This window comes from Ammodytes marinus (assembly GCF_949987685.1).
Source record: "Ammodytes marinus genome assembly, chromosome: 15".
NCBI lineage: Eukaryota > Metazoa > Chordata > Actinopteri > Uranoscopiformes > Ammodytidae > Ammodytes > Ammodytes marinus.
In genome coordinates, this window is record NC_137219.1 from 14,043,270 (window position 1) to 14,066,887 (window position 23,618).

A 23,618-nucleotide genomic window follows, 5' to 3' on the forward strand; every position below is an offset into this window, starting at 1 on the left:
TACAACTCGTCTGCAGTAAAGTTATACTATTTGAGTAATATCCTGACAGGGTTAAAGATTGCAGACACTGTTTATAATGCGTAGGAATTACATTTTTTCAAACTTTTTTGATGCAAACGAATGAAATGACATTACAATGCTGCATTATTTTTTGTAGCCATCAGACAAGAAATCGGGAGAATTGGCACATCCTAATCTCATCTGAGCAACGAGTGGGAGGAGAGCAAGGGGAGGAGCTGGAGGAGGATGGACATGCAGATGCACAGACACGAGGACCAGGGAATGTTCTCTCAATGTTTCTGTGACCTCACGATGCCCTGACGCAAGTTGCAGAGATGTTGTGCCAACATTTTAGTCTGCTGGACAGCAAAAAATGAAAGAAAGAAAACAGAAGAGAGAGAAGGGGAGGTTGATGGTACGGAGGTATGAGCAGGAGGAACTGAATGGATGGATAGAAGAAGGTCAAAAAGACTGATGAACTCAAACAAAGGAGGAAAACTATGCGGAAAAAGATGGAGGAATGGACAGACATTCACTCAAGAGTTCGGTGTTGTGGTCCTCTCTGTGCACCTATAGACTCAGTCAGCCCGGTGTTGCAACTCTTTGTTCTCTTCAGTCCAAGTCTTAAGAAGAAAATATTTTTTTGTTTTCTAAGTTTTTACTGTTTTATTATTTAAAAAAACTGTGGTGATAATGATGATGCTGTTGATGACAATGAGTATTTTATTGATATTATAGAAGGAGAAAGGAATCTTGCACACCATTTATGTCAGCCTTTTTATATTTTATATTATTATGTTTTGTGTGTGTGCGTTTAGTTCATCCCTAACTATTTGATGACAACAAGCACAATAACGGAAGTAACGGTGCTGCAGACTCACCTTGACTGGCATATTATTTTAAAAAAAGAAAAGAAACTGGCTTTTTATGACCTTGTTCATACTGGTATTGTGTGTCTTAACCTTTGCCCTCCAGAGGGGTTGGAAAACATATTATGTTTGAGTCACAATTTAGCAACTTAAATGACCTCTTTCCTCTGCATCCAAATGCCTGATAAATGGGCAAAAGGATTTTGTATTTTGTTTTCTATTGACCCAATGACACACAGTAGCAGTCTGCTCTACAACTGCAGTGTGACGAGGTACAAGTTTTTCTCTACCTGTTCAGATGTGTGAGATCATTGAAACTTGGGGATCATTCACATAAACAGGCCGATCACTGTAAATGTGCCACCTAGTTTTAAAACAATGTAGTACTATCTATTAGTCATCCTATGCTTTGTGAACCTCCCAAGTATGCATGAAACCCCCTCCATCCCTACCCACCTCTACAAATTAGTTTCTTATTTGGTTTGAAAAAGAAAAAAGGAAAGAAAAAACATACACACAAACGGTGGTACATTTATTATAGTGGTTTGTTTCCATGAAGATTCCCCTTTCTATATATGAGATGATGAACTTGATAATGGTAGCAATGTGGTGAGAACAATTAAGATCACGGGGTTGCTCTGGCAATATGCAAATCTTACCTAGATAAGAATGTGCAGAAAGTGAATGGTAGGCCTATATGATGGTAGATAAATGTGTCTTTGCAGGAAGGGCTTGGTTGAATATCAGTTGTTGCATTCTATCCACTCTGTCCGCTCTCAACTACGTTCTGATTTAAAAGCTGGAAGTAAATTCATTCAAAACAATAGACTGTGTCAACCATCTACTGCACAATAATCTGCTGTGTGTGTGTGTGTGTGTGTGTGTGTGTGTGTGTGTGTGTGTGTGTGTGTGTGTGTGTGTGTGTGTGTGTGTGTGTGTGTGTGTGTGTGTGTGTGTGTGTGTAAAGTTGAAATGGGTCACCTTCTGTGGAATACATTTTAATAAGGTTCTGTTTACCACCAAACACACAGGAAATGGAACATCAACCACGAACATTTTGTTATTATAATAGATCTTGGCTTGGGATATATATATATATATATAAATATATATATATATAGTACATTTATTTAAATAGAAAAACAACAAAGATTATGTTTAACAATCACGACAGATTAGATTACATACAGCTAGGGAACAAAATAACGTAAACACTGCACCTGAATCTTGGACCATGCACAAAACAATAGGTCTGCAGTTATGAATTTGGTATTGCTTGCAAAAAAAAATTATTAATAAGTCAGTGTTGATTAGCTGTAGCTTCTTTAGTTTGGCCTTCGTCAAAATGATTTCTCTGTTGTTTTTTTCTCCTCACCTCATTACATATCATTTAGTGCTAGAGGCACCAGCAGTTTAAGTAGTGGCTGTCCGGGCGGTGTTTTCATACTCAACATGAACTGAACAACTGGTGTCGATCATGACCACCCAAAAGCTGTCATTTTGCGGTGTCTAAACTCATGAATGCAAAGGCCAGATAAAGGCGAATTGCTTGAGCAAGAAGGAGCAGTGGTCGAAAGAAGATGCTCACCAACAGTGAAGGAGACCTCATTTGCATTATGAGACTCAAAGTGGTAGTTTTTAAAGAACAACTTTTTTTTGCATTTCTGTTATTTTGTCCACTCCCTGTGGATGTGATAAAGCACGATGGAGTTGCAAAATGGAATGGGGTGTCACTGATGAAAAAATGCTCTTCTTACTAAAAGGTAAGGGTCAATGCTCATTTTCAACGTGTCCAACGGTTTGGCATGATAAACCAAATATTGTATCAGGAAATCTGAGATGAAAATCTATAGGAATCTGTAGAAACCTCATGAGAATGCATGGGACCTTATAAAAGTCAGTATTCTGTTTCTTGTCACCAATTTCAGGTAGGGAATCATCATTTTGCCATCACAGTGACAGGCCATCTGTTCATAGCTGGTTTAGAAGCATTAATAAATAATTGTGGTAAGGAAACCATCCAGCTGCAACTGGCTTTGCTTCCCATTTCAGCCATTTATTTACTGACGGGTTTGAGTTTTGCGCACTAGAAAACGTGATCTTTCATTTTCGTTGTTAAACCAAAGATATTCACATTCCTGTTTACAAGGAAACACAATCAGCCCCCGTTCTATTCCTGCTTGCTTAGCTTGTACTCCCGTTTGATTCTGGCGAATGGTCCGATGCTGTCATCAAACACAAAGTCCCATAATACCCGTGACCAGGAAGTGTGTTGAGGCAGGAAGTCGTAAAACTCTGCTGCGATTTGCTTGACCTGCCAAATAAATAAATAAAATCACGGGTGAAAAATTTTAATGAGAATGTAAATCACATAAAAAGTATATACATATAGAATGTATACAGTATAATATATATTTACACATACACAGTATGCAGAATATATGAATTTAAATTGAAGAGTGTCAGGAGCACCCCAGACACACAGGTTGATTTTTTTCAACAAGGAAACACATTGCACAGTTTCTGCTCATATATGCCTTAATATTTTCTGCAAGAAAAAAATTCCAGTAGGCGCCATCTGGAGTATAGGATGACATTTGCTTTTTATTAAAAAATATTCAGAAAATGTATGACTTGATATTATATATAAGAAATTATATTTCCCTCTGGTAAGAATAAAAAATGGCTAATAAACTAAATATTTGAAGAAAGACAACTGCTTAATTAAAGCAGTTGCTGGCTGTGTCAAAAGGCAGGTATCTCACTTTAAACCTTTTCATCTCTAGTGGTGACAGAGCGCCAGCAGTTAATCAATTCCAAAGCTTGGCATTTGTTCTGATTAATATTTGCAGTTTATTTAAAAAAAAAATTGCCTTGTGGCATTTACAGACAACTTTTTTGTGTTGATTCTAACAACAGGAAACGCACGTAGTATCTACCCACACCTGCTGATGATGTAATTGTTGCGACCGACCTCATTCTCTACCGCTCGACTAATAAGGACATTGACCGAGTCTCACCTGAGGTAGTTTACTGCCAGGTATGCTGGGGAAGTCGTGGTGCTCCATGTGATACCCAACATTGAAAGTGATCATATTCAGTGGTCCATAGTAGGAGTATGTCTCATGGCCCTTCAGGAACATGTAATGCTCAGCTATGAAATGTCCAGAGATAGGATGCAGTCCCATACAAAGAATAGAACCTGCAATGAGGTAAACAATAGGCTTCAGCCCCCATAAATAGTAGATTATTAGGTTGACTGTGACCTGAACGACTGCGTTCTGGATCTCCAGTTTACCCACTGGCTTGGGATTGACCAGCAATGGGCGAAGGGCGTAGAAGAAAGGCTGGAGGAAGAGCCAGAGGACCTTCCTGGGAGGCGTGCAGAAGAACCATCCCTCAATGTCTGTGGGGATGTCCACATCCAGCTGGTCGCCTCCCAGATAGCGATGGTGGTCGGTGTGGTACTTCTTAAAGGAGGCAGAGTAAGGCAACCCAATGGGCAGGTTGGCCCACATGGCAAACCAGCGGTTCCACTTTGCCAGCTTGTTGCCAAAAGCCACGTTGTGAGAGATGTCATGGATGGCCAAAGTCAGGGAGTGGTTAATGCAACCTCCGAAGGCATAAGCCCAGAAGAAGGTCCACTTCCAGGAGAGGTCTTTGACCAGGTAGCAGGCCAGGAGCTGGGTGAGGACCATGCCCGACACCACCCACTTCAGCTGGGGGTCCGGACCCATCAGAGACTTGATCTCTGGATATTTGGCTGAGGGCAGAGGCAAACAGAAAGCATGGGATCAAAGCAGGGGCAGAAGAACTTAATATTGTTATATTTGTATAAATATATAGAGGAAGAAATATTCTGTCATGAATCCAGCAGAGAACGCCGTTTAGCAGTCATTTGCAAAAGCTTGCCAAAGAACAAAAATGTGCATGGTGTACGATATAGCAGCCCTTCTCCTGGGATAGAACCTGCTGACAAAAGTCATTTTAATTGGAAGAGGTGTTGTTTTGCTGAGGGACATGAAACGCAAACGACATAGGGAGTGGTTCAAAAACATTTAACCTTTAGTAAAGCTTACAACATAATCTACCCATTAGGTCATACAGGTCCTGCCTGATATGTCACAGTGGCCACACCCTACAACCCACTCAGTCAAAGAAATCTGGTCCAAATAAAACTGAAGGGATTTGTCCTGTCTATCCAGAGTTCAGGATCAAAATGGTTAAGGGGCTAAGTGCCGCAATAACATATCCAACCTGCGATCATCAGCTGATGGCTCATGCAAATCTGGCCTGCTTCTTGTGCCTTTATGCAAACTGGGTTCACCTTGGTGAATAAAAAGGGTTAAAAAACACCAGAGTCTGGTTTCAGTGGAATTTCTGCTGCCTCTTATCCCCCGTTTCCTGACCAAGCCCTTATTATTTGGTTAATGTTTAGCCGAGTGAAAATTCATGCTGCCCCACTACGACCACTCATTTTAAAACAATCCTTTATCAAGATGCAGCTCCAACATGAGGATTCGATTTGAGCTCACCACCCATGTTTACTTTTCTCACGTTATATGTGTTTTTATGAGCCCTAGATCTTCAGGTGTTGGCTTTGGAGTCCGGGAGCATAAAGTTAAATCAGTAACCAGACACCATAAAATAAATTGTTCAAAGGGCCTAAAGTAGCTGTGCAGAACATGCTGTACAGACATCACTGCATTTCAACCACACCACAGCAGAGAAAGGCAACTAAAGTTTTGACTAAGAATTTCCATTTGGTCTGGCAAGCATTGTAACCCCTCCCCATCAATATAGAGTGTATGACAAGCGAGTTGAGCTGAGCAACAAAAAATAAGTGGAGGGTGTGCAAAACAACTAACCATTCAATTCCATAAACCACTTGTCAATCAAAACATCCCCAATGAGAATGTAAGATGAGCCTCTGACACACATCACATCAGAACAAAGTAGAGGATGACACACTTTTAATTATTCAATGCTCAGTGGTGTTGAACCCAAACAAATGTGTCTTTCACACCTGAGCAAACAATGTGGCTGCTGGACCATGTCAGGATCAAGTGTACATCAGCAGGGGTACGACCTTGTTCATCTAATCGGTTTTAAGTTAAGTTTGAATAATATAAATATCTGATTACCAAAGATCACTGTGCATGCTTTTATTGTGACATACACAATCATACGCCACACCAAGGTAGAAACATCATTGGAGCTCCAGAACAAATTGGACAGTTGGATAGAAAATATGAATCCAAGATAAGATGAAAATATACAAATAGATCAGATAAACAAGAATTGGATCAATCAGTATGATGTTCAATCATGAATAGGAATGGAATGAAAACCAAGGTTGTGACTTTCATAGTATCTTACTCCTCACCTCATGCACACCTTCGCGTCTGTGTTTGTCATGAGCAGGGAATGTGTACTGTTACCTAGCAAAGCCCGGAGGCAGTCAACAGCACCTGCTGTCAATGTGATGCTATTGTTTAACAAGTCAAGAGAAAAAAAAGATGCCAAGAGGGACAGTTTGGTTTACACACAAAGAACAGGTCTGGGAGATACCCGACTCATAGTCAAATTAAGCATTTGGTAGTGGTCTCGAGTTAGCGTGAAACATGCCATTCCTAGTTATCAGAATACCTACTCTTAAAACACCATGCAGTTTGCTCTCACATGACTGACTTAGTGACATTTACTTTGCTGCTTTATTCTCTTCTGCCTTTCCCTGTTGGTGTAAAGAAGTGACTTATACGTGCTTAAAAAGTATCATGAAAATACTGTTTACAGCCTGAAGGTTTGGGTCAACAAGCAATGTGAAAAAAGCCCATGGGCTATAACAGGGTTTCAAATAGTTGTCAAGTGTTGTAATTTAAATGACAAGTATAATGAAGCTTACTTTTATCTTTGGCAACTAGTCCTGTGTGATTAAAAATAAATTCACATCTTTAGGCCTACTTTCGAAAAACCGCTGTTTGATTCTACTTTGTAAGTGGCTCATTCAACGTTGTGTTTATCTTTCAAGGCATGACAGTTGCTGCATTCTCCCTGCATCCATTGTGGACTGATACCTCGTTAAGCTAAAGCTATTCAACAGGTTTAACCGGTTGCCGTTAAGATTGTGGTCAGAAAAAAAGAGAAAAGAAAAAATGTGCCGCACGCTTTAACTTATCACATTAACTAACCAGAAAGATTCCTCGCTGTCTTCAAAAAACAAACCTTGAAAAAAATATATCCTTTAATTTAATTTCTTACCCAGAATTTCTTTTCTTCTCGACGTGTGCGGCTGGTCTGTGTAGACCCATTCAAAGTCTTGTCTTCCACCTGTCTTCTCCATTACTATCTCTTTCTGTGTATGGAGTGACAAAGTGTGTGTCACCTAACTATCACAGTGCCCGGGCACACCCACTCATACAGGTTGCGGGCTGCTGTTATGTGTCAGGTGTGGTCTCGCGCTCCTCCCCTTGCGATGCTGAGGTAGGGACAGACGTGCACATGCAGAAACGCTGCCCTGCGCTGTGCAGCACGCGCGCACCTTTATCTTGACTTTTTTTTACATGAACCCCTGTAATGATCGTACTGTAGGCTATGTTTAAAGGGATAACACCTTCCACATTCTTATTTGGTTTGAAAAAGAGATGAAAAAAATCATAGTAGGCCCTACATGTATTAAAGTGGAGAATGTGCAGGGAGTGAACGGTAGGCATATGTGACGGAGCAGCTAAATGTGTCTTTGCAGGAAAGGTTTGGTTGAATATCGGTTGTTGCATTCTACTGTGCAATAATCTACTCTGTGTGTGTGTGTGTGTGTGTGTGTGTGTGTGTGTGTGTGTGTGTGTGTGTGTAGTGTGTGTGTGTGTGTGTGTGTGTGTGTGTGTGTGTGTGTGTGTGTGTGTGTGTGTGTGTGTGGTGTGTGTGTGTGCGTGTGCGTGTGTGTTCCCTTGTGTTTCCGTTCCTGTGGAAAGTTAAAATGGGTCTTCACCATTTTGTTTACCACCAAACACACAGGAAGTAGAAAATAAATAAACCACGAACGTGTTCTTCTTCTTATAAAAAATATTTTACTGTATGATATACATATAAATATACAGTATAAGGTAAAGTTATTTAAATAGTAAAAAATACTAATTACTGATAACTGAACACAGATTAATTTTAGATATGTACACCATAAAATAGGTCTCCAGTTAATAATTTGGTTATGCTTAGTTCACAGTTGATTAGCTGTAGCTTGTGGTGTTTTCTTTAGTTTGGCCTTCATCAAAATTATTTCTCTGGGTGGGGTTTATCCTCACCTCATTATATAATTGTATGCACTTTATGTCAGTAGCACCAGCTGCATTTCAAGCAGTGGCTGTCCAGCCTACTTGTTTGTTTGTTTTAGTTTTTTGCCTCATGCTCAACATCATCATTGTGATTAAATATGTGTCGCTGCCTGAACTGCAAAAAAGGAAAACAAAAAAACATGCCTCTCGCTTTAACTTATCACACAACTAAACAGAAAAACTACTCTGCAGATACTTTACTGTAGGAGAAATTAAATCAGTGATTCTTGAGAAATGTAATTTTATCATTATTATGTTAACCACTTGTTATCTTCTCACGACGTCCAAAACAGTGTGTCCACAGAGAAGGGATCAATAAAACCTATAAAAAATGTACGTTAGTGATTAAAAAGAGCCTTTCTCATCAAAAGCAACACTAAATAATCTCTCCTATCAATATCAATGTTTTTTGACAACAACTTCATGTTTCTTAAGGTTTCTAAGTGGTGGGACACTTTTCGGTCACCACCGTCAGACATCCATTAAAATGTAAGAAAATCAGCCAAAATAAGGGGCAGCTGTCACTATGAAGGACCTCTTGTCACATTATACCTCTGCAGAGTACATTAGAGTCAGCCAGGCTCTGATAAGTGTTGTAGTTTTAGAATATTTTACATTCCACATCTTGAAAGTCCTGTGTCACAACCATGATACGTCAACACCGACTTACAATTTCTGAAGAAGTTATTTGAAATTTTAGATCATTTTATTTTCCTGAAGTAGTTCATACTAGCACCTATCATCAACAGAAAAAAACAAATGGCTATTAGAAAAAAATTATTTGTTCTGTTTAAGAAACGTTAAATATGTCAACACCGTCAGATGTCAAAAATGATATTCATATATATTTTGAAAATATTTTTTGTGGCCTCTGTCAGTCTTTGTGAACATTCGTGATCACTATACATCTCATGGGTCCAGCATAAATTGAGGGAAAATGAATTTGTGATTTTGGTGTCTGACTGCGTTACACAAAAAAAGGAATGGCAAGCTAAAAAGCCCATTTTGATAAGGAATGGCAAGGTAAAAAGCTCATTTTGATAAAAAGGACAAAAACTGGGAGGTTGTGTCAAAGCTTAGCTCAGTAGCTTAGTATATGTTGGATACATACATGTAATTTAATTTGCCTAAACATAGGGTTTGTATTTTTTCAACATTGCACCCTGTTTTGTCCCACTTCTCAAGAATCACTGAAATATAATTTTAGTATCGAGAACTATGCACTTAATCATTTCCATCATATTGTAGGGGTTTCAAAATGTATTGATTTGCATGGAAAAATGTAGCAATGTTATTATAATTAAGTTGAAACAAATGCTTAGCAATTCTTGGTTCCAGCCTCCGAAATGCGAGAATTGTCCACTTTTCTCTCTTTCATATTATTGTAACTGAGTACCGTTGGACTGATGCTCAGACAAATCTATACATTTGAATAAGTCACATTACAATTTTCAAATCTTCACAATTTTGTGACATTTTATAAACCAGGCTGATCAAACTAAAAATTGACATAGTTTGAAATAATGAAAAACATATATGAATTACTACCTTAATTTGAAATGACACATTAAATGGTACACATAAAGAAGCTAAAATGTTGGTCTAGGACTCAGATTAAATGGCTCGCCCTCATCAACATTGATGAATATAAACGTTTTATTGTTCGTATCTGCAATTGGTAACATATTAAAGTTTGGTAACACTTTACAATAAGGTACACAAAATTGTAGTAGCTACTACATACCTACTACATAGATATGTGTTACCTACTACATAGGTTTTTTTTGTGTTACCTAACACATAGGGTTTTTTTTGTGCTACCTAACACATAGGGGTTTTTTTTTGTGCTACCTAACACATAGTTTATTTTTGTTGTGCTACCTATGTGTTAGGTAGCACAAAAAGAACCCTATGTAGTAGGTAACACAAAAAAAAACCTATGTGTTAGGTAGCACAAAAAAAACCCTATGTGCTAGGTAGCACAAAAAAACCCTATGTAGTAGGTAACACAAAAAAAACAAGTTGTTAGGTAGCACAAAAAAAACCCTATGTAGTAGGTAACACAAAAAAAAACCTGTTAGGTAGCACAAAAAAAACCCTATGTGTTAGGTAGCACACAAAAAAAACCCTATGTAGTAGGTAACACAAACAAAAACCTATGTAGTACGTAACGTAACACATATCTATGTAGTAGGTATGTAGTAGCTACTACACTTTTGTGTACCTTATTGACTGTAGAAAGTGCAAACATCGCCTGCAGTGTGCAGTGTCCATCACATGGACCAATAAAGATAGGTCCATCTGTCTATTAATGTTTTTGTTTAAAATCACGCGAGACTTCAAAACTGGAGCAGTGTGGCGGCGAGAGCACAGTGGTGTAGAGTTGTTGTCGGAAAGGGAGGAGGAAGGCTGAGTAGACAGGAGGGAAAGCGAGAGTGTAACAAAAATAGTTTATAAGTTGGAAGAAAGAAGAAATTCATCATGGCATCGGGGGACACCCTGTACATAGAGGCAGACGGGTCGGAAATGCCGGCTGAAATAGTGGAACTGCACGAAATTGAAGTAGAGACAATCGAGACAACAATTGTTGGGGACGACTGTGAACACCAGCCGATGATCGCCTTACAGCCTCTTGACTCGGATGATCCACACTCAATCCACTCACACCAAGAGGTGATTTTGGTGCAAACGAGAGAGGAGGTTGTGGGCGAGGACGACTCTGAACTGAACACGGATGACGGTTATGAGGACCAGATCCTCATCCCGGTGCCCGCCGTGGAAGAGGACTATATCGAACAGACTCTTGTTACTGTGGCTGGTAAAAGCTCCACAGGCCGGATGAGGAGAGCTGGAAACGGAAAGAAAGCGGGCAAAAAGAGCTACCTGAGCGGGGGAGAAATGGGCAGAAAATGGGAACAGAAGCAGGTCCAAATAAAGACTTTGGAGGGGGAGTTCTCTGTCACTATGTGGGCATCGGGTAAGTTCAGGGTCCGAAGTGAATTCCTGCAAGCTGGCCCCTTGCTTTGTTCTCAGCGTGTGTCGTTGGGGCCTTGTTGTCCGCCAAAGTCGGAGTTATTTCCCTACTCTGAGGCACTTAAACTTAATTTGAAATGTTTTTGTTTTTATGGGAAGCCATGTTTTATGTGTCGATGGGCGCCGCCATATTTCCCTGGTCTAGAAAGTATGGCGGCCCGAAAAAATGGCGTTTATTTGGCCGACGAAGATGGCGGCGAGAGTGGGAAGCGAGTGCATCTAGCTCGCTAGGCCGCTGTGGCGCAGTTCAGTTCAACTGTAGCGGAGGTGGTGCCTTCAGGAACCACCAATACTTACTTTCGGGCTTTAAACATATATTTTCATATGGTTCAAGTGACTAGACGCTGTGTCCAAAAGTAGTTCCCCTGTTTGCTGGTAATGTGTATTGGCCATGGAGATGATGATTTAATTAGGATATGCAGCAATTAATGTATTTAATCCCAGCGACTACATATAACAATGTTTGGGACAGTTTATTCCAATCCCTTTTCCCCAGGTGATGCAATAAAAAAAAAACCTATACATAACTTAATAACTAACACAACAATTAATAGCATCCATTTTTTAAGTAATTTAATTACAAATGCATGATATGGTCACTTTTGTACATTATTACTTTAGGGTTCTTTACTGCGTATTTTGAATGACCTAAATTAAAAATAATGACATACAAGATTATTTTTTTAAATTTATTTTTACACATCTTTGGCTGTTGTAGTTTTGTTTATTGTATTAAAAAAGAGTATATTCCCTTAAACAGTAGGAACCGTGCAACTAGACCTGTGTCACACAGTAGTACCTTTACCACTGAGGCCACGAAGAGTATGATTTAATCAGACGAAGGTAAACCCCAACTAATGTATTTAATCCCGCCTATAAATAAACGATTGTTGGGTCTAAAATGTGACACATACTTCAATGATGATATCATGTTCTCTTATTTTATTTCCATTGTCAAATTCGATATTTGAAAAGTGGCAGTGTGTGACTCATCCCATTTCGGCATATTGAACAAAATTGAAGCTAGTTATTTTCAAAGGGAATTGTTGAGATGTTGAAGTATTTGGAAATGTATTTACATCATGCCAAGTGGTTAAAACACCTAAATCTTTCATCCCTCCATTACATTTATGTTTTTTAATCCCATTTTCTGCCACTATTTATATTATTAAGCACACATTAGTTATTTATACCTCTGTCCCTCTCTTTCAGATGACAAGAAGGACATAGACCATGAGGAACAGATCTCAGGCGAAAACTCTCCTCCAGATTATTCTGAATACATGACTGGGAAGAAGCTTCCTCCTGGCGGCATCCCAGGTATCGACCTGTCAGACCCCAAACAGCTGGCAGAGTTTGCACGGTATGTTGTGGTGTTGATGCCGATGTTCACCCTGGCTAAAGAAAAATGTATGTTTAGTCTTGTATTAAAAAAGGAGATTAGTTTGCTTTGCTAAAAGCCAGTTGAAGGTATATTATTATCACATGTTTTGGTGCAAAAGTGAAAGAGCAAATGCCAGTTAACATGGGTGTGTGGGCAGTCTATAATGATGTGACAACTTTTATTTCTGTTTCAGAATGAAGCCACGGAAAGTAAAAGAAGACGATGCACCCAGGACGATAGCCTGTCCACACAAAGTGAGTGCAGTTTTCAGTTCATTCTACTTCTTTAAAACAAACAGCCGATAATGTAGTTTAAAAAAAAATAAAAGTGGCTTACTAAGTGGTACTGTATGCCTACTGAGAAAATCATGTTTTTATTACAATGGTGTGAAGAGCGTTTAAGCATTCTGAGCGGTCGTGATTATTTGGTTGCCAAAGCTGCACGGTAAAGTGAATATGTCCCGAGTGATTTAGCAACATCTTGTTTACCTTCCCTTCAGGGATGCACAAAGATGTTCAGGGACAACTCGGCGATGAGGAAGCACTTACATACCCACGGGCCTCGTGTGCACGTCTGCGCGGAGTGTGGCAAAGCCTTTGTTGAGAGTTCAAAGCTGAAGAGGCATCAACTTGTACACACGGGAGAGAAACCTTTTCAGGTGAGTTCTTTCACTTTTTCGGTGTCGCTTTATTTTTCTCCCTCAAGTGAAAGCTGCATTAACTTTCCTTTGCTTTGTTAATGAAAACTTCAATGAAATCAGTTTTACGACAACCTGTTATTCCTGCCGTTGAAACATGTTGTTTATCAATGAGTCATGCAGCGGTGTTAACTCAATCCCTCTTGTTTCCAGTGCACATTTGAGGGCTGTGGCAAGCGGTTCTCTCTGGACTTTAACTTGCGCACACATGTGCGTATTCACACTGGAGACCGTCCGTATGTTTGCCCCTTTGATGGATGCAACAAAAAATTTGCTCAGTCAACCAACCTGAAGTCTCACATCCTCACACACGCCAAAGCCAAAAACAACCAGTGAAAGAACGTGAACGAACACTGGAGGACTTGACCGGTATCTCCGCTCCCTGACAGACACCTTGACGTCATGTGGTCTGCTTTGTTGTGAGAGAAGAATGCCCTTTGTTTCACCTTCAAGATAAAGGGTTCAAAAAGAGAAAGAGGTTTTCTCAAACTTTGATATACACATGGAGGTTTGAACAAGGAACTGGTGAGAACCCCGACCCCCTCAGGCATCATACCCTACTTCGACGCTACCTGGATTGAACAATGGGAGGTTTCCTCTTGTGAAGAGATCAACTGTTGGATCTGCACTCAAAAAACTTATTTATACCTTAACACAACGAGTTAAAAGTTTTTGCTATACATGTCAAATTTGCATCAATCCTCCGAAACGACACCTTTTCAATTTTGTACTTTCCCCCCCTTGAAGTGTGCATATTGTACACTGTTTGATATAAGCTCTGTGGTCATGTATGTAGTAAGATTTTCTCGGTAGCTCTTCATTGAAGAGAATTCAGTTTGTTTTACCTCCCCCATTCCCCTTCATGTGAGTGTGTTTCAAGGGGAGAGGGGAGTGGGTGGTCTTGGCATATTTTCATTTTGTACAACGCAATATCAGAATCATGTAGATACCCATGTGATTTTCAATAGTCATCACTGATTAAAATGTTTTGCCCCTTGCACTACCAATACAAAATGTGTCATTTGTCCTTACAATTAAGACCTCAAATATAATGCAGATGTATTATCTAGCAATGTTATTTAGAGATGTAAACTGGAGCGGCTTAAACGTTTTAGTAAACTAATTGGAAATCAGAACATTTTGTAATTTAGAAAGGCTCTATATTTACATAATTTTATTTTTTACAAATCCGAGCAAATGTAATAGGTGTTCTTGATATTAACTCCACTGTTTATAAAATTTCAATTGGGCATGTTTTTAAAAAGGTAGACGATCTCTTGAAACTCAAAATGAGAATAGTAAATTATTTCCTTGTTTTGTGTAATGGAAAACAGAACAAGGAAATGAAACTTTTTTTCCCCCCTCCCGAACATACTGCATGTACTACACACAATTCGACATTGTATCACATTCTAAAACCTAGGCAGTTTGACTCACTGTTTCTGTCACAAGACACCACAAATGAAACTGACAAGTGTAGACATGTACATTTGATGGCTTCGATCTCAACTGTTACAAGGTGTTCAGTTGACACTCATAATTTTTTTGTATGTTCTCCATTAATTGTTTGCACTTTAAAATGTCAGGCAAATTTATTTGGGTTTTTCAACCAACAGCCCAGAAATTAAGCGTAGTCACATAAGATGTAATAATATTTGAAAATTCTCAGTCTCAAAATGGAAACTAGGAAATGGCAGTTTTGCTTTATTTATTAAAAAAAAGAAATGTTGAGCAATGACAATTTTTGCATAATAACTTTCTGTTGATTCAGTTCTTTTCATTGCATTCTTTTGCGCAAAACTTAAGCATCTCGTACATTAGTAAAAATGGCAGCATCCAGATCTGCTTTCACACTTGACTCAGGATAATACAAAACAATACACTGACATCAAATACAAATCCAGCTTTAATACATTCACAAACACATGCCGTCTCTCTCTTTAAAAACATCTGATTTGAGGATTTAAATGTTTAAAAGATAAACAGGTGCAACAACACTCGTGGAAAGAATTGCTGAATCACCTAATTCAACCCACATATTACAGTGTATCTGCTTAGTTCAAAGCCGCAGAGCAAAAGGCAACAAACCAAAGTACAATCTTAAAACGGGTCCTGTTGATTTTAAACCATATTACCTTTTTTTTTATTACACAAACACTACTGACATTTTTAGAATTGCATGCAAATATTTGTTAATAAATGATATCCTGACTTATTAATGGCTTGTCCCTGCAGAAAAAATATGGAATAATAGACTTTTGTATTAACAATATTACAGTTTGGCCATTTCAGTCTTACTATACAAACCAAACCTGTCTGTGGTGAAACTTTTGCATCCGATATTTAAATGTAATTGACATCCAACATTAGACACTTAATATAAAAAGCAAGATTCAAATAGGCCAGTGTGTATATCCAAGAGGCGATTGGTGTGTGTAATTAAGTATTTGTTCTTTATGCATAGCAACCAGTGTACGCACAGTTTCTATTGCTTTGTATGAATTCCAAGGCGAAAGCTACTGATAATATCCATGTGCCTTTAAGTTTCTTCAAGAGATTCACAGAAATCTGGGTCAGTTAAAATGCAGTGAACAGCAGAAATGGGAAACTGCAGTGGAGCATTAAAAATTTCCCACTATTCCGGACCTAAAATATTTTTAATAAAACAGTTTAAAGCCTTAGGAGAGAAAATAAAATGCACCTACAGAGGATTTAAGAGTATCCGTAAATTGGACAGAAGTGATGATGGCCGGTAAAAACTTTCTTGAACACTGGCAGAAAGCAGCTTTTTGAAAGCTCAAATGAACTCAATAAAAAACTCAAATCAGCATAGAACTTTAAGTATTGGCATCGTTTTCCTCCATTGCACCATTCGGCCTTTGGCATCAGGCACCGGGTCAAGAGTTTGGCTGAGAGTAAAGTACCTGCTGCTCCCAGAGCAGACGCTGATGGTTCATCTTTGATGAAGGGCAGGTTTTCACTCCGCTAGCAGGGCAGCCAGCAGTGCAGGGTAGTTTGGTGTCCCCCAGCCGGTGACAGGGTCCCACGAAGGTGCAGCACAGAAACCTTTCCCCTGAACCTGTTCGTCCAGACAGCCCAGGTGACAACCCTCTGTTACCTGGAGACAAGGAAGCATACCATTTAGGAACCAGACTGACTACAAAATGTGTTACGAAAGCGTTTTCTTCTAATGTTAGTTAAAGGCTTGAATTACAGTTGCTAAGAGTAAAAAAAACATTAACATATCCGTGTCGTTTTATACAAAATGTGTCTAAATCTGTCAATGCAGGTTTTAAAAAATAATTAAATAGAATAGATAAAAGAAAGTTCTATAATTAGATTTCTTTGGTTAACATAATACAATTATTTTTACTCGTCTCATGGATCAACACAGGTGAAATGCTTTCCAGATACTCTCAGATGCCACACTTTTTTTTAAACTACAAAATCTAATGCAACCCATACAACTGTTCTGCTGCAAAGTTATAAAATTGTCATATGTTTTAACACTGGTGGTCATAGTTAGTGGTGGCATAGTTAGTGGTACAAGCCTGCAATACATTGATGTGTTTCTGCAACTGTCTTGAATTAATATACATCAATGCAGTCAAGGACAACCATTTCTTTAACTATGATCTGAATAATGAACATGTAATTGAATGTACATATTTCAGAAAGAAACTGAACATTATGAGTTTGGAAACAGTAGAATGTATAGCAGAGCTGTTGTATTGAATTGCAATAGATTGTACATGTGTACCAAGGAAGCAAATAGCTCTGCAAAGCAAGAACATGAAGCTATATGAAATAACTACATACAATCAAGCCTTTTACTTCAATACATTACTGATCTGCTGATACGTTATGAGCCGCCCAGAGCCCTTAGGTCGTCTGGGACAGGTCTTTTAAAAGTCCCCAGAGCTAGGACTAAACAGGGAGAGGCGGCATTCAGCGTTTATGCGCCCAATGTCTGGAACGGACTGCCAGAGAGTCTGAGGTCCGCTTTTTTTATTTTTTTGGTAAAATGTTTTAATTCTTTTATTTAAATTTTGTATTTTTATCCATGTTTTAAATTTGTTCCTTTTTTTTTTTTTTTTTTTTGTATAATTTATTTGATTTTAACCCTGTGAAGCACCTTGAGTGGCCCTGTGCCTGAAATGTGCTCTATAAATAAAATTGACTTGCCTTGCCTTACAGTAATAACCTGACTTACATCAAATAGGGCCTGTCCTTTGAGCTTGTAGAGGCGAGGGTTGAGGAAGCCCAGAACAGGTAGGCCCTTTAGCAGCCGCTGATCATTGATGAGAGCCAGCATGCCTCCGACCACAGGGGTGGACGCCTGGAAGAGAGATCAGTTGATGAGAGATGTAACACAGCACAATGAAGCTAGCAATCGCAACACTTCATACTAATAGTAACTGCTGTGTATAGTCTTTAAAAAATAGTCTTTTAACAGTGACAATGGGATTAAATCTGTCAAATCTATATTGTCCCATAAGTATTTAAATCAAGTTTTTAAAAATGTTACCGAGGTCCCAGACACCCAGGGGACGGGGACTCTGTTGATGACCACCCAGTAGTTATCAGACAGGGCAGCCAGGTCTGGATAGGCCCTGCCACTGGTGTTGTAATATGACTGAGGAGGGAGGGTTGCCCCTACGCTTTTTAGATACGCATCCACTGCACTGGCCTGTAGGAACGCAGACACACAGCATCAATGACACCGTCTGTAGTAACTTAACATTACAAGAGCTGATGACCCAATATTTCATTACCTGGTAATCGGGCATCTTGAAGACATTGCTAAAGCCTCCTCCACTGATGTAATCAGTCACTTCATACGTGAGCTTAAAGGGGTTCTTGAATGAAGTTCCTCCTACCGTTGTCACATATGGGCTGGAAACAAGAAGCAGGACATACATCGTTAAATATATTCAATACTTGTCGCCAAACGTTTTGAGACTAGGACACGTATTTAAATTGATTTCAAAACTCTGAAGGCTTAACATACAGGCTGAGGGTTGGATGGACAAATAAATGTCTAATTCAGGTGACACTGAATCAATCAATCAAACTTTATTTATATAGCACTTTTCATACAATCAAATGTAACACAAAGTGCTTGATACATACTCGAAAGCCAGACTGGTACTTTTCAAAATTGTTGTGCGAGTTCATAAAATCATTTAACTGATTAAAAACAAGCTTCTCTAAAATTTTGCTTAAAAACGGCAGATTGGATACTAGTCTGTAGTTACTGGGAAGTGAGGGGTCTAAATGTATTCTCTTCAGAAGAGGCTTGACCATGGCAGTCTTTAAAGCTGTGGGGAAAATGCCCATCTGAAGAGAGTAGTTCATAATATTAAGAACATCCTTTTTCTAAAAATCTAAAAACTGTTTTAAAAAAGGATGTGGGAATAGGGTCTAAGAGGCAGGTTGCTGTTTTTAAATTGTGAAACAACTTTCCCCAGCATCAACCAGGACAAACGTCTCTAGTGTTTCCTCATGTAAAAACAAAGATTCCTTGTGATTAAAATTAAAATTCACAGGGGGAGTCTGACATAAATTGGATCTAATAGTTTCCATTGTGCTACTGAAGTGAGCTGCAAACTCTTCACATTCTTTTTTGGTTGACAAACTTTCCGTCTTAATAAAAACAGGGTTAATTAAATGATCAATGGTTGTAAATAAGATTTTGGGGTTGTTCCGGTTATCAGTGATCAATTTTGAGAAGTATGTTTGTCTGGCATGTTTCATGGCTTTATTGTAAATAGTGAGTTGTTCACGAAAAATTTGGTAATGGATTATTAGTTTATTTTTTCTCCATTTTCTTTCTGCTTTCCGACAGTTTTTCTTGAGTTGCTTGGTGTGTTGGTTTCTCCAGGGTGCTGTTAGGTTAGCTGTGACCTTTTTCAGCTTTAGTGGAGCTACTGCATCAAGAGTTGCTCTAAGTTCACTGTTAAAACTATCTACAATAAAATCACAAGAAGAGGGTAAAACAACTGCAGGAGTGTCATTTAAAAGCTCATTAAAATGTGCAGCCACTTCAGTAGTAAGATAGCGTTTCCTCACAGTTCGTTCCGGTATATCCTGTTTTTTTAAAACCATTGACATTAAAAAAGATACAAAAATTAATCAACCTTTTACAAAACCTACCACAGGGCTAAATCCATTCACTTATTCAGTTTTACAATTTACCTTGAGGCAGGAAAACTTGGCCTGAAGGAGTTTCGGTCTTTACCCATATGTCTGCAGCCTGCACCGCTGTCACCTGACCGTGAAATAAAGGAACAGAGATAAAAACTAAACATGATGCAGTCATGCCGCTTCAAGAGTATTATTTTAGGATATGGAAAAAACACAGGCCCAAAGTCAACATGTGAACACCTTTTTACAGAGCCATTGCGGGTATCTATTCAAAACAAAAGGGATGTGTTCATGTTTTAAAGGAGATAAAGATCTGACTATAACAATGGCACAAAGCCACAATAAGTTGGCAGGTTGCCAAAGAGACATCTCTCTTAGGATGTTACGAAACAAGTTTACAGTTAACAGTTAGGTCACTGCATTTGACAACATGTCAGACCAGACAGTGGCTGATACTCTGAAGTGATTATCACATGTTGAATAGATAACAGGCTGAAGCCGTCCTGTAGACAAACAAAGGCTTTGTAAGCTGCTCGTAAACAGGTCACATGTTGCTGATATAGTATAGACTGAGTGTTGTTTACTTCCTCCTTACTGACCAGAAGCAAAGAGCAAAGATATTCCCCTGACGCCAGCCTTCATAAACTCTGTATTGATGCGCATCATGTACGCAGCAGACAGGCTGTCTTCATCGTCTCCGTAGCTGATGGTGTGAACCCGGGGCAGGTCAGACATGTTGCTGAGCAGAACCATCCACTGGAGGAAAGGCTCCTGGGACTCATGGCGACCTGACGGACCATGAGGAAATGAGTGTTGGTGTCCTAATAGGGTTTTATTGTTTGTCGGACTAAAAATAAGTCCAAAATGTAGCCTACCTTTTTTTTACTCTACTAAGGCGTTTTGGAATAATGCTGCATGAACATGTTATCAACACTTGATACCCTGATATTTTATCCGAGAAGAAGTCTATGTAAGCATTTCAATGCAATGTACAGAGTGCACCAAAGACAGTATTATGTTCTCCTTTCAGTTCTCCACATTCACACACGATTGAAAGCATCAACCCTACAAGTTATACAGACCTGGATTGGTGAAGACCCATGTGGAGATGTTTGCCCCCGTGCTCATGATGTACTCTACATCCAGGGTGGCCTCTATACCGGCCTTCCCTCGTCCCTGAGTCCCCACCACCCGCTCCACCTGAGAGAGATGCTGGAAGCTCCGGCCAAACATGGTCATGAACTCAGCCAGGTCTGCAGGGCTGTAGTACTGCTCCAAGAACTAAAAGATAAAAACAGCTCGAGTGAAAAAGTATGCTAAGTTACAGTGAGATTTCATGTCTCAGCACACTTAACGTTTATGAAGAACTCATTCTGAGAGTCAAACCTGAGCTACAGCCTGGCTGTTGTTCTGAGCTGTTCCCACATCAGATGCAGTCAGATTATAGCGTGCCCTCAAGATGGCGGGTGTCACTCCCAGGTGCACCCCTACCTTGGACTGCTTCTTCTTCCCGTTGGATGAGGCTTTGCTGGGGTCCTGCCCTTTAGGAGGGAAGCGGTGAAGGCCTCCAACTGCAGAAGCACAATAATTGTAAGAACAGACCATGAACTAAACATACAGTAATCACAAATGGCAGCTGAACAGAAATGTTTCTCACCAAAGTCCAGGTGCTGGTGAACGTCGTTGTCAACAGCGTACGGAGCTGAAGACCTCACCAGAGAATGGCCGTCTCTGATGTAAAGGTGGAACCTGCTGCCAGGAAGCAGCATCTCTGCAACCCTTCACACATAAAACAAACAAAAACAACCACAGCCTCAACATCTACAGCATTGTGGTGTCCAGTCTTGTATACCAGCAATGACTAATCTATCTCAGTAAATAAACTCTTACAAGTAAGAAGAACTAATATCAGAGATCCAAAAACCTTGGCCTAGATTTCTGAATTACAAAAGCAGTTTGATTTTAACCAATAGCCACAAAAAGAGGAACCTTCTCAAGGGTTAAGAGGAAGGCCTCTGTAAGGTTAACACACAGAGGGAACTTAATAAGATACATTTTTTTCGGTCTTAACTGTGTCAAGAGCAAGTAAAATGAAAATGTGCTGAGAAAGCGGAACAAATGTCGCTGAAAAAAAGGAAATGCTTACTCTGCAGTCATTGTGCACTGTAAAAAGTCCTGAGTGTGAACAGTCAGGCAGTCTGTAATCCCATGACTCTGCAGCCACTGTCGAACCACCTTGTGGGTCAGTTCAGATGGACGCACGAGGGAGGACACTTCCTCCAGGGTCAGGTGTTTACCTGGGTAGGACAAAACACGACTCAGTCACTCGGTTTAACGCCGGTTTTGAACGGTATCCCTGGGATACGCAGCACATCACAAAGGAAAAAATAAGGAAAAAGTGGACACACAAAACAAGTATTTTTTTTTAATACTAGATTTTCAGGGTCAATAGAGGACAACCAGCAGTTCAGATAAAGTCCTACCATATTGTGCTGAGTCAGGGTCTGACACGAGTCTGAGTGTTTCCTCTAGTAAGTCAACGTTCTGCTGCTTCAGGGCAAAGGTCAGCTCCAGCTCCTCTGAGGGACGGACCCGGCCCACTTTAATCCAGTCTTCTGGTATCCTGAGGAGAGAGGAAAAAACATTTTATCGTCATTTTTCACTTTACCCAACACTGTGAGAAAGAATATGTAGATATTGACCGACCTGTTCAATTTAAATTGTATTGATTAAATTGCAGTACATTTGATGCAATGATCCTCCGGAAACATCACAGTAGTGATTTCAACATCTTATTGTTGATTAGGTATAATTTTGTCCTACTGTTCATGAGAAACAGGCACAGTATTAGAGACCTAGATCTCCATATCTGCAGTTAACAAAGTACTAGCCGCACAGCAGTGATAAAAGCTTGCATATCACTGGACATTTTTTCAGACTCATGAGACTGTACTCCTCATTTATTAGAATATGGTTGTATAGATTTCCTCTTTTATTCCCTAGGCTATTTATTGCATATTTGGGATTACAAAACCGCTCTTTGTTTAAGACAAAAGGGGCGGGCAATAAGGAATTTCTTTCAAATGTCTTACATAGGGGTTGAAAAAGTGAAGATATAAAAATGGTTTACTAAACGACATTGAGATAATAATAATAATACTAATACTAATAATAATAATAATACTAATACTAATAATAATAATAATAATAATAATAATAATAATAATAATAATAATAATAATAATAATAATAATAATAATAATAATAATAATAATAATAATAATGATAGTGGATCTAAAAAAAATGCTTACAAGACATCTTGGTCATATTCCAGATACCCACTCCAGACCAACGAGCTGAGCAACAATGGGATGGATAAGAACAACCTGGTGGAAGAGTAAACAAAACATAGAGGGTAAACATGTGATTGCCGACTCTCCCGAAAAACGGATGGTGAAGAAACGACAATAGAGCACACATACTTAAAATCTAGCCCGGAACATCTTAAAACGAATCAGCTCCTTGCTTCAGTGTGTTTTATTGTTACAGAAAAACATAGTGTCATTGGACTCAAAAGGTCAAATGAAAGGCGTTAATAAACGTACACGAAGACAACACGGTTTTCTAACCCTACGATCAACTAGATACGTTGTTCCTTTAAAAAAACAATTACAGGAACATTAACGTGGTGTTAACTGCAGCTGCAGTGTGTTAGTTCGCAGCAGCTATCTGGGTCAACACAGTAAAATCAAAGACTCGGTCTGCAACGATACAAATAGTTAACCGTATCTGAGTCTCTTACCTCATAATTATCTCTGTAAGAAATAGCCAACTGTAAGAACTTATTTGAGCCACTTACAGTGTGTTCATCGTGTCCTCGGCTGGATCAGTTGTTGTCAAAACTCGGCTGGTCTCCGGTGCACAGGCGGTTATAGACGCAAAAGTCACGTGACACGGAATCACCTGACTTTTGTTATTCAAACTGTGTGTAAGGTTCATTTATACTTAGCATTCAGTTTTTTCTTTTTTAATCTTTCAACATTTGTATATCAAATAATTTCGGTAACAGACATTTATTGTCTTCACGAGGAAGATTCAAATACAGGACATCCACGTTTTGAATTGCAGAGCCACACTAGCCTGGGTGAACTAAGCGA

At 39.2% G+C, this 23,618-nt stretch overlaps 4 protein-coding genes across 5 annotated transcripts in view; 2 read left to right on the forward strand and 2 right to left on the reverse strand.

The window, feature by feature from the left end:
• Positions 1 to 1,902, forward strand: part of evla (Enah/Vasp-like a) — a 32,566-nt gene extending 30,664 nt beyond the window's left edge. Inside the window, exon 14 of the mRNA XM_080042473.1 lies at positions 158 to 1,902. Within this exon, the coding sequence (XP_079898599.1) occupies positions 158 to 195 (38 nt within the window). The 3' untranslated portion in view covers positions 196 to 1,902. The remainder of the gene's footprint in view (positions 1 to 157) is intronic.
• On the reverse strand, positions 1,896 to 7,253 carry degs2 (delta(4)-desaturase, sphingolipid 2). Its single transcript, XM_080042479.1, has 3 exons — positions 7,131 to 7,253; positions 3,890 to 4,632; positions 1,896 to 3,183 (listed from the first exon to the last, which is right to left on the reverse strand). The coding sequence occupies exons 1-3, from the start codon at positions 7,210 to 7,212 to the stop codon at positions 3,040 to 3,042; spliced, it is 969 nt and encodes a 322-aa protein (XP_079898605.1). The 5' UTR covers positions 7,213 to 7,253; the 3' UTR covers positions 1,896 to 3,039.
• A 3,344-nt stretch (positions 7,254 to 10,597) lies between these two features.
• Positions 10,598 to 14,314, forward strand: yy1a (YY1 transcription factor a). Its single transcript, XM_080041782.1, has 5 exons — positions 10,598 to 11,177; positions 12,446 to 12,596; positions 12,811 to 12,871; positions 13,117 to 13,275; positions 13,468 to 14,314. The coding sequence occupies exons 1-5, from the start codon at positions 10,682 to 10,684 to the stop codon at positions 13,648 to 13,650; spliced, it is 1,050 nt and encodes a 349-aa protein (XP_079897908.1). The 5' UTR covers positions 10,598 to 10,681; the 3' UTR covers positions 13,651 to 14,314.
• Positions 14,315 to 14,940: 626 nt separating this feature from the next.
• Positions 14,941 to 23,388, reverse strand: tpp1 (tripeptidyl peptidase I). 2 transcript variants are annotated; one of them, XM_080041777.1, is made up of 13 exons: positions 23,321 to 23,388; positions 22,773 to 22,847; positions 21,945 to 22,084; positions 21,608 to 21,758; positions 21,119 to 21,240; positions 20,848 to 21,032; positions 20,544 to 20,742; positions 20,061 to 20,249; positions 19,513 to 19,585; positions 18,090 to 18,210; positions 17,843 to 18,004; positions 17,528 to 17,653; positions 14,941 to 16,432 (listed from the first exon to the last, which is right to left on the reverse strand). In XM_080041777.1, the coding sequence occupies exons 1-13, from the start codon at positions 23,329 to 23,331 to the stop codon at positions 16,292 to 16,294; spliced, it is 1,695 nt and encodes a 564-aa protein (XP_079897903.1). In that variant the 5' UTR covers positions 23,332 to 23,388; the 3' UTR covers positions 14,941 to 16,291. The 2 variants fall into 2 exon arrangements, with proteins under 2 accessions (XP_079897903.1, XP_079897904.1); XM_080041778.1 differs by having other exon boundaries at positions 23,264 to 23,333.
• Positions 23,389 to 23,618: the final 230 nt, after the last annotated feature.

What these genes read in the sequence shown, in the direction of transcription:
- degs2 (XM_080042479.1), bottom strand. Translation starts at nt 7,212, where the DNA reads ATGGAGAAGACAGGTGGAAGACAAGACTTTGAATGGGTCTACACAGAC. An exon ending in GAGAAGAAAAGAAATTCTGG is followed by an intron (nt 4,633 to 7,130) that starts GTAAGAAATTAA and finishes CTCTGCCCTCAG; the next exon opens with CCAAATATCCAGAGATCAAG. An exon ending in CTGGCAGTAAACTACCTCAG is followed by an intron (nt 3,184 to 3,889) that starts GTGAGACTCGGT and finishes TTTATTTGGCAG; the next exon opens with GTCAAGCAAATCGCAGCAGA.
- yy1a (XM_080041782.1), top strand. Translation starts at nt 10,682, where the DNA reads ATGGCATCGGGGGACACCCTGTACATAGAGGCAGACGGGTCGGAAATG. An exon ending in CGATAGCCTGTCCACACAAA is followed by an intron (nt 12,872 to 13,116) that starts GTGAGTGCAGTT and finishes CCTTCCCTTCAG; the next exon opens with GGATGCACAAAGATGTTCAG. An exon ending in CGGGAGAGAAACCTTTTCAG is followed by an intron (nt 13,276 to 13,467) that starts GTGAGTTCTTTC and finishes TCTTGTTTCCAG; the next exon opens with TGCACATTTGAGGGCTGTGG.
- tpp1 (XM_080041777.1), bottom strand. An exon ending in TCACCAGCACCTGGACTTTG is followed by an intron (nt 21,033 to 21,118) that starts GTGAGAAACATT and finishes GTGCTTCTGCAG; the next exon opens with TTGGAGGCCTTCACCGCTTC. An exon ending in CCTGGGTGTCTGGGACCTCG is followed by an intron (nt 17,654 to 17,842) that starts GTAACATTTTTA and finishes TCTCTCTTCCAG; the next exon opens with GCGTCCACCCCTGTGGTCGG.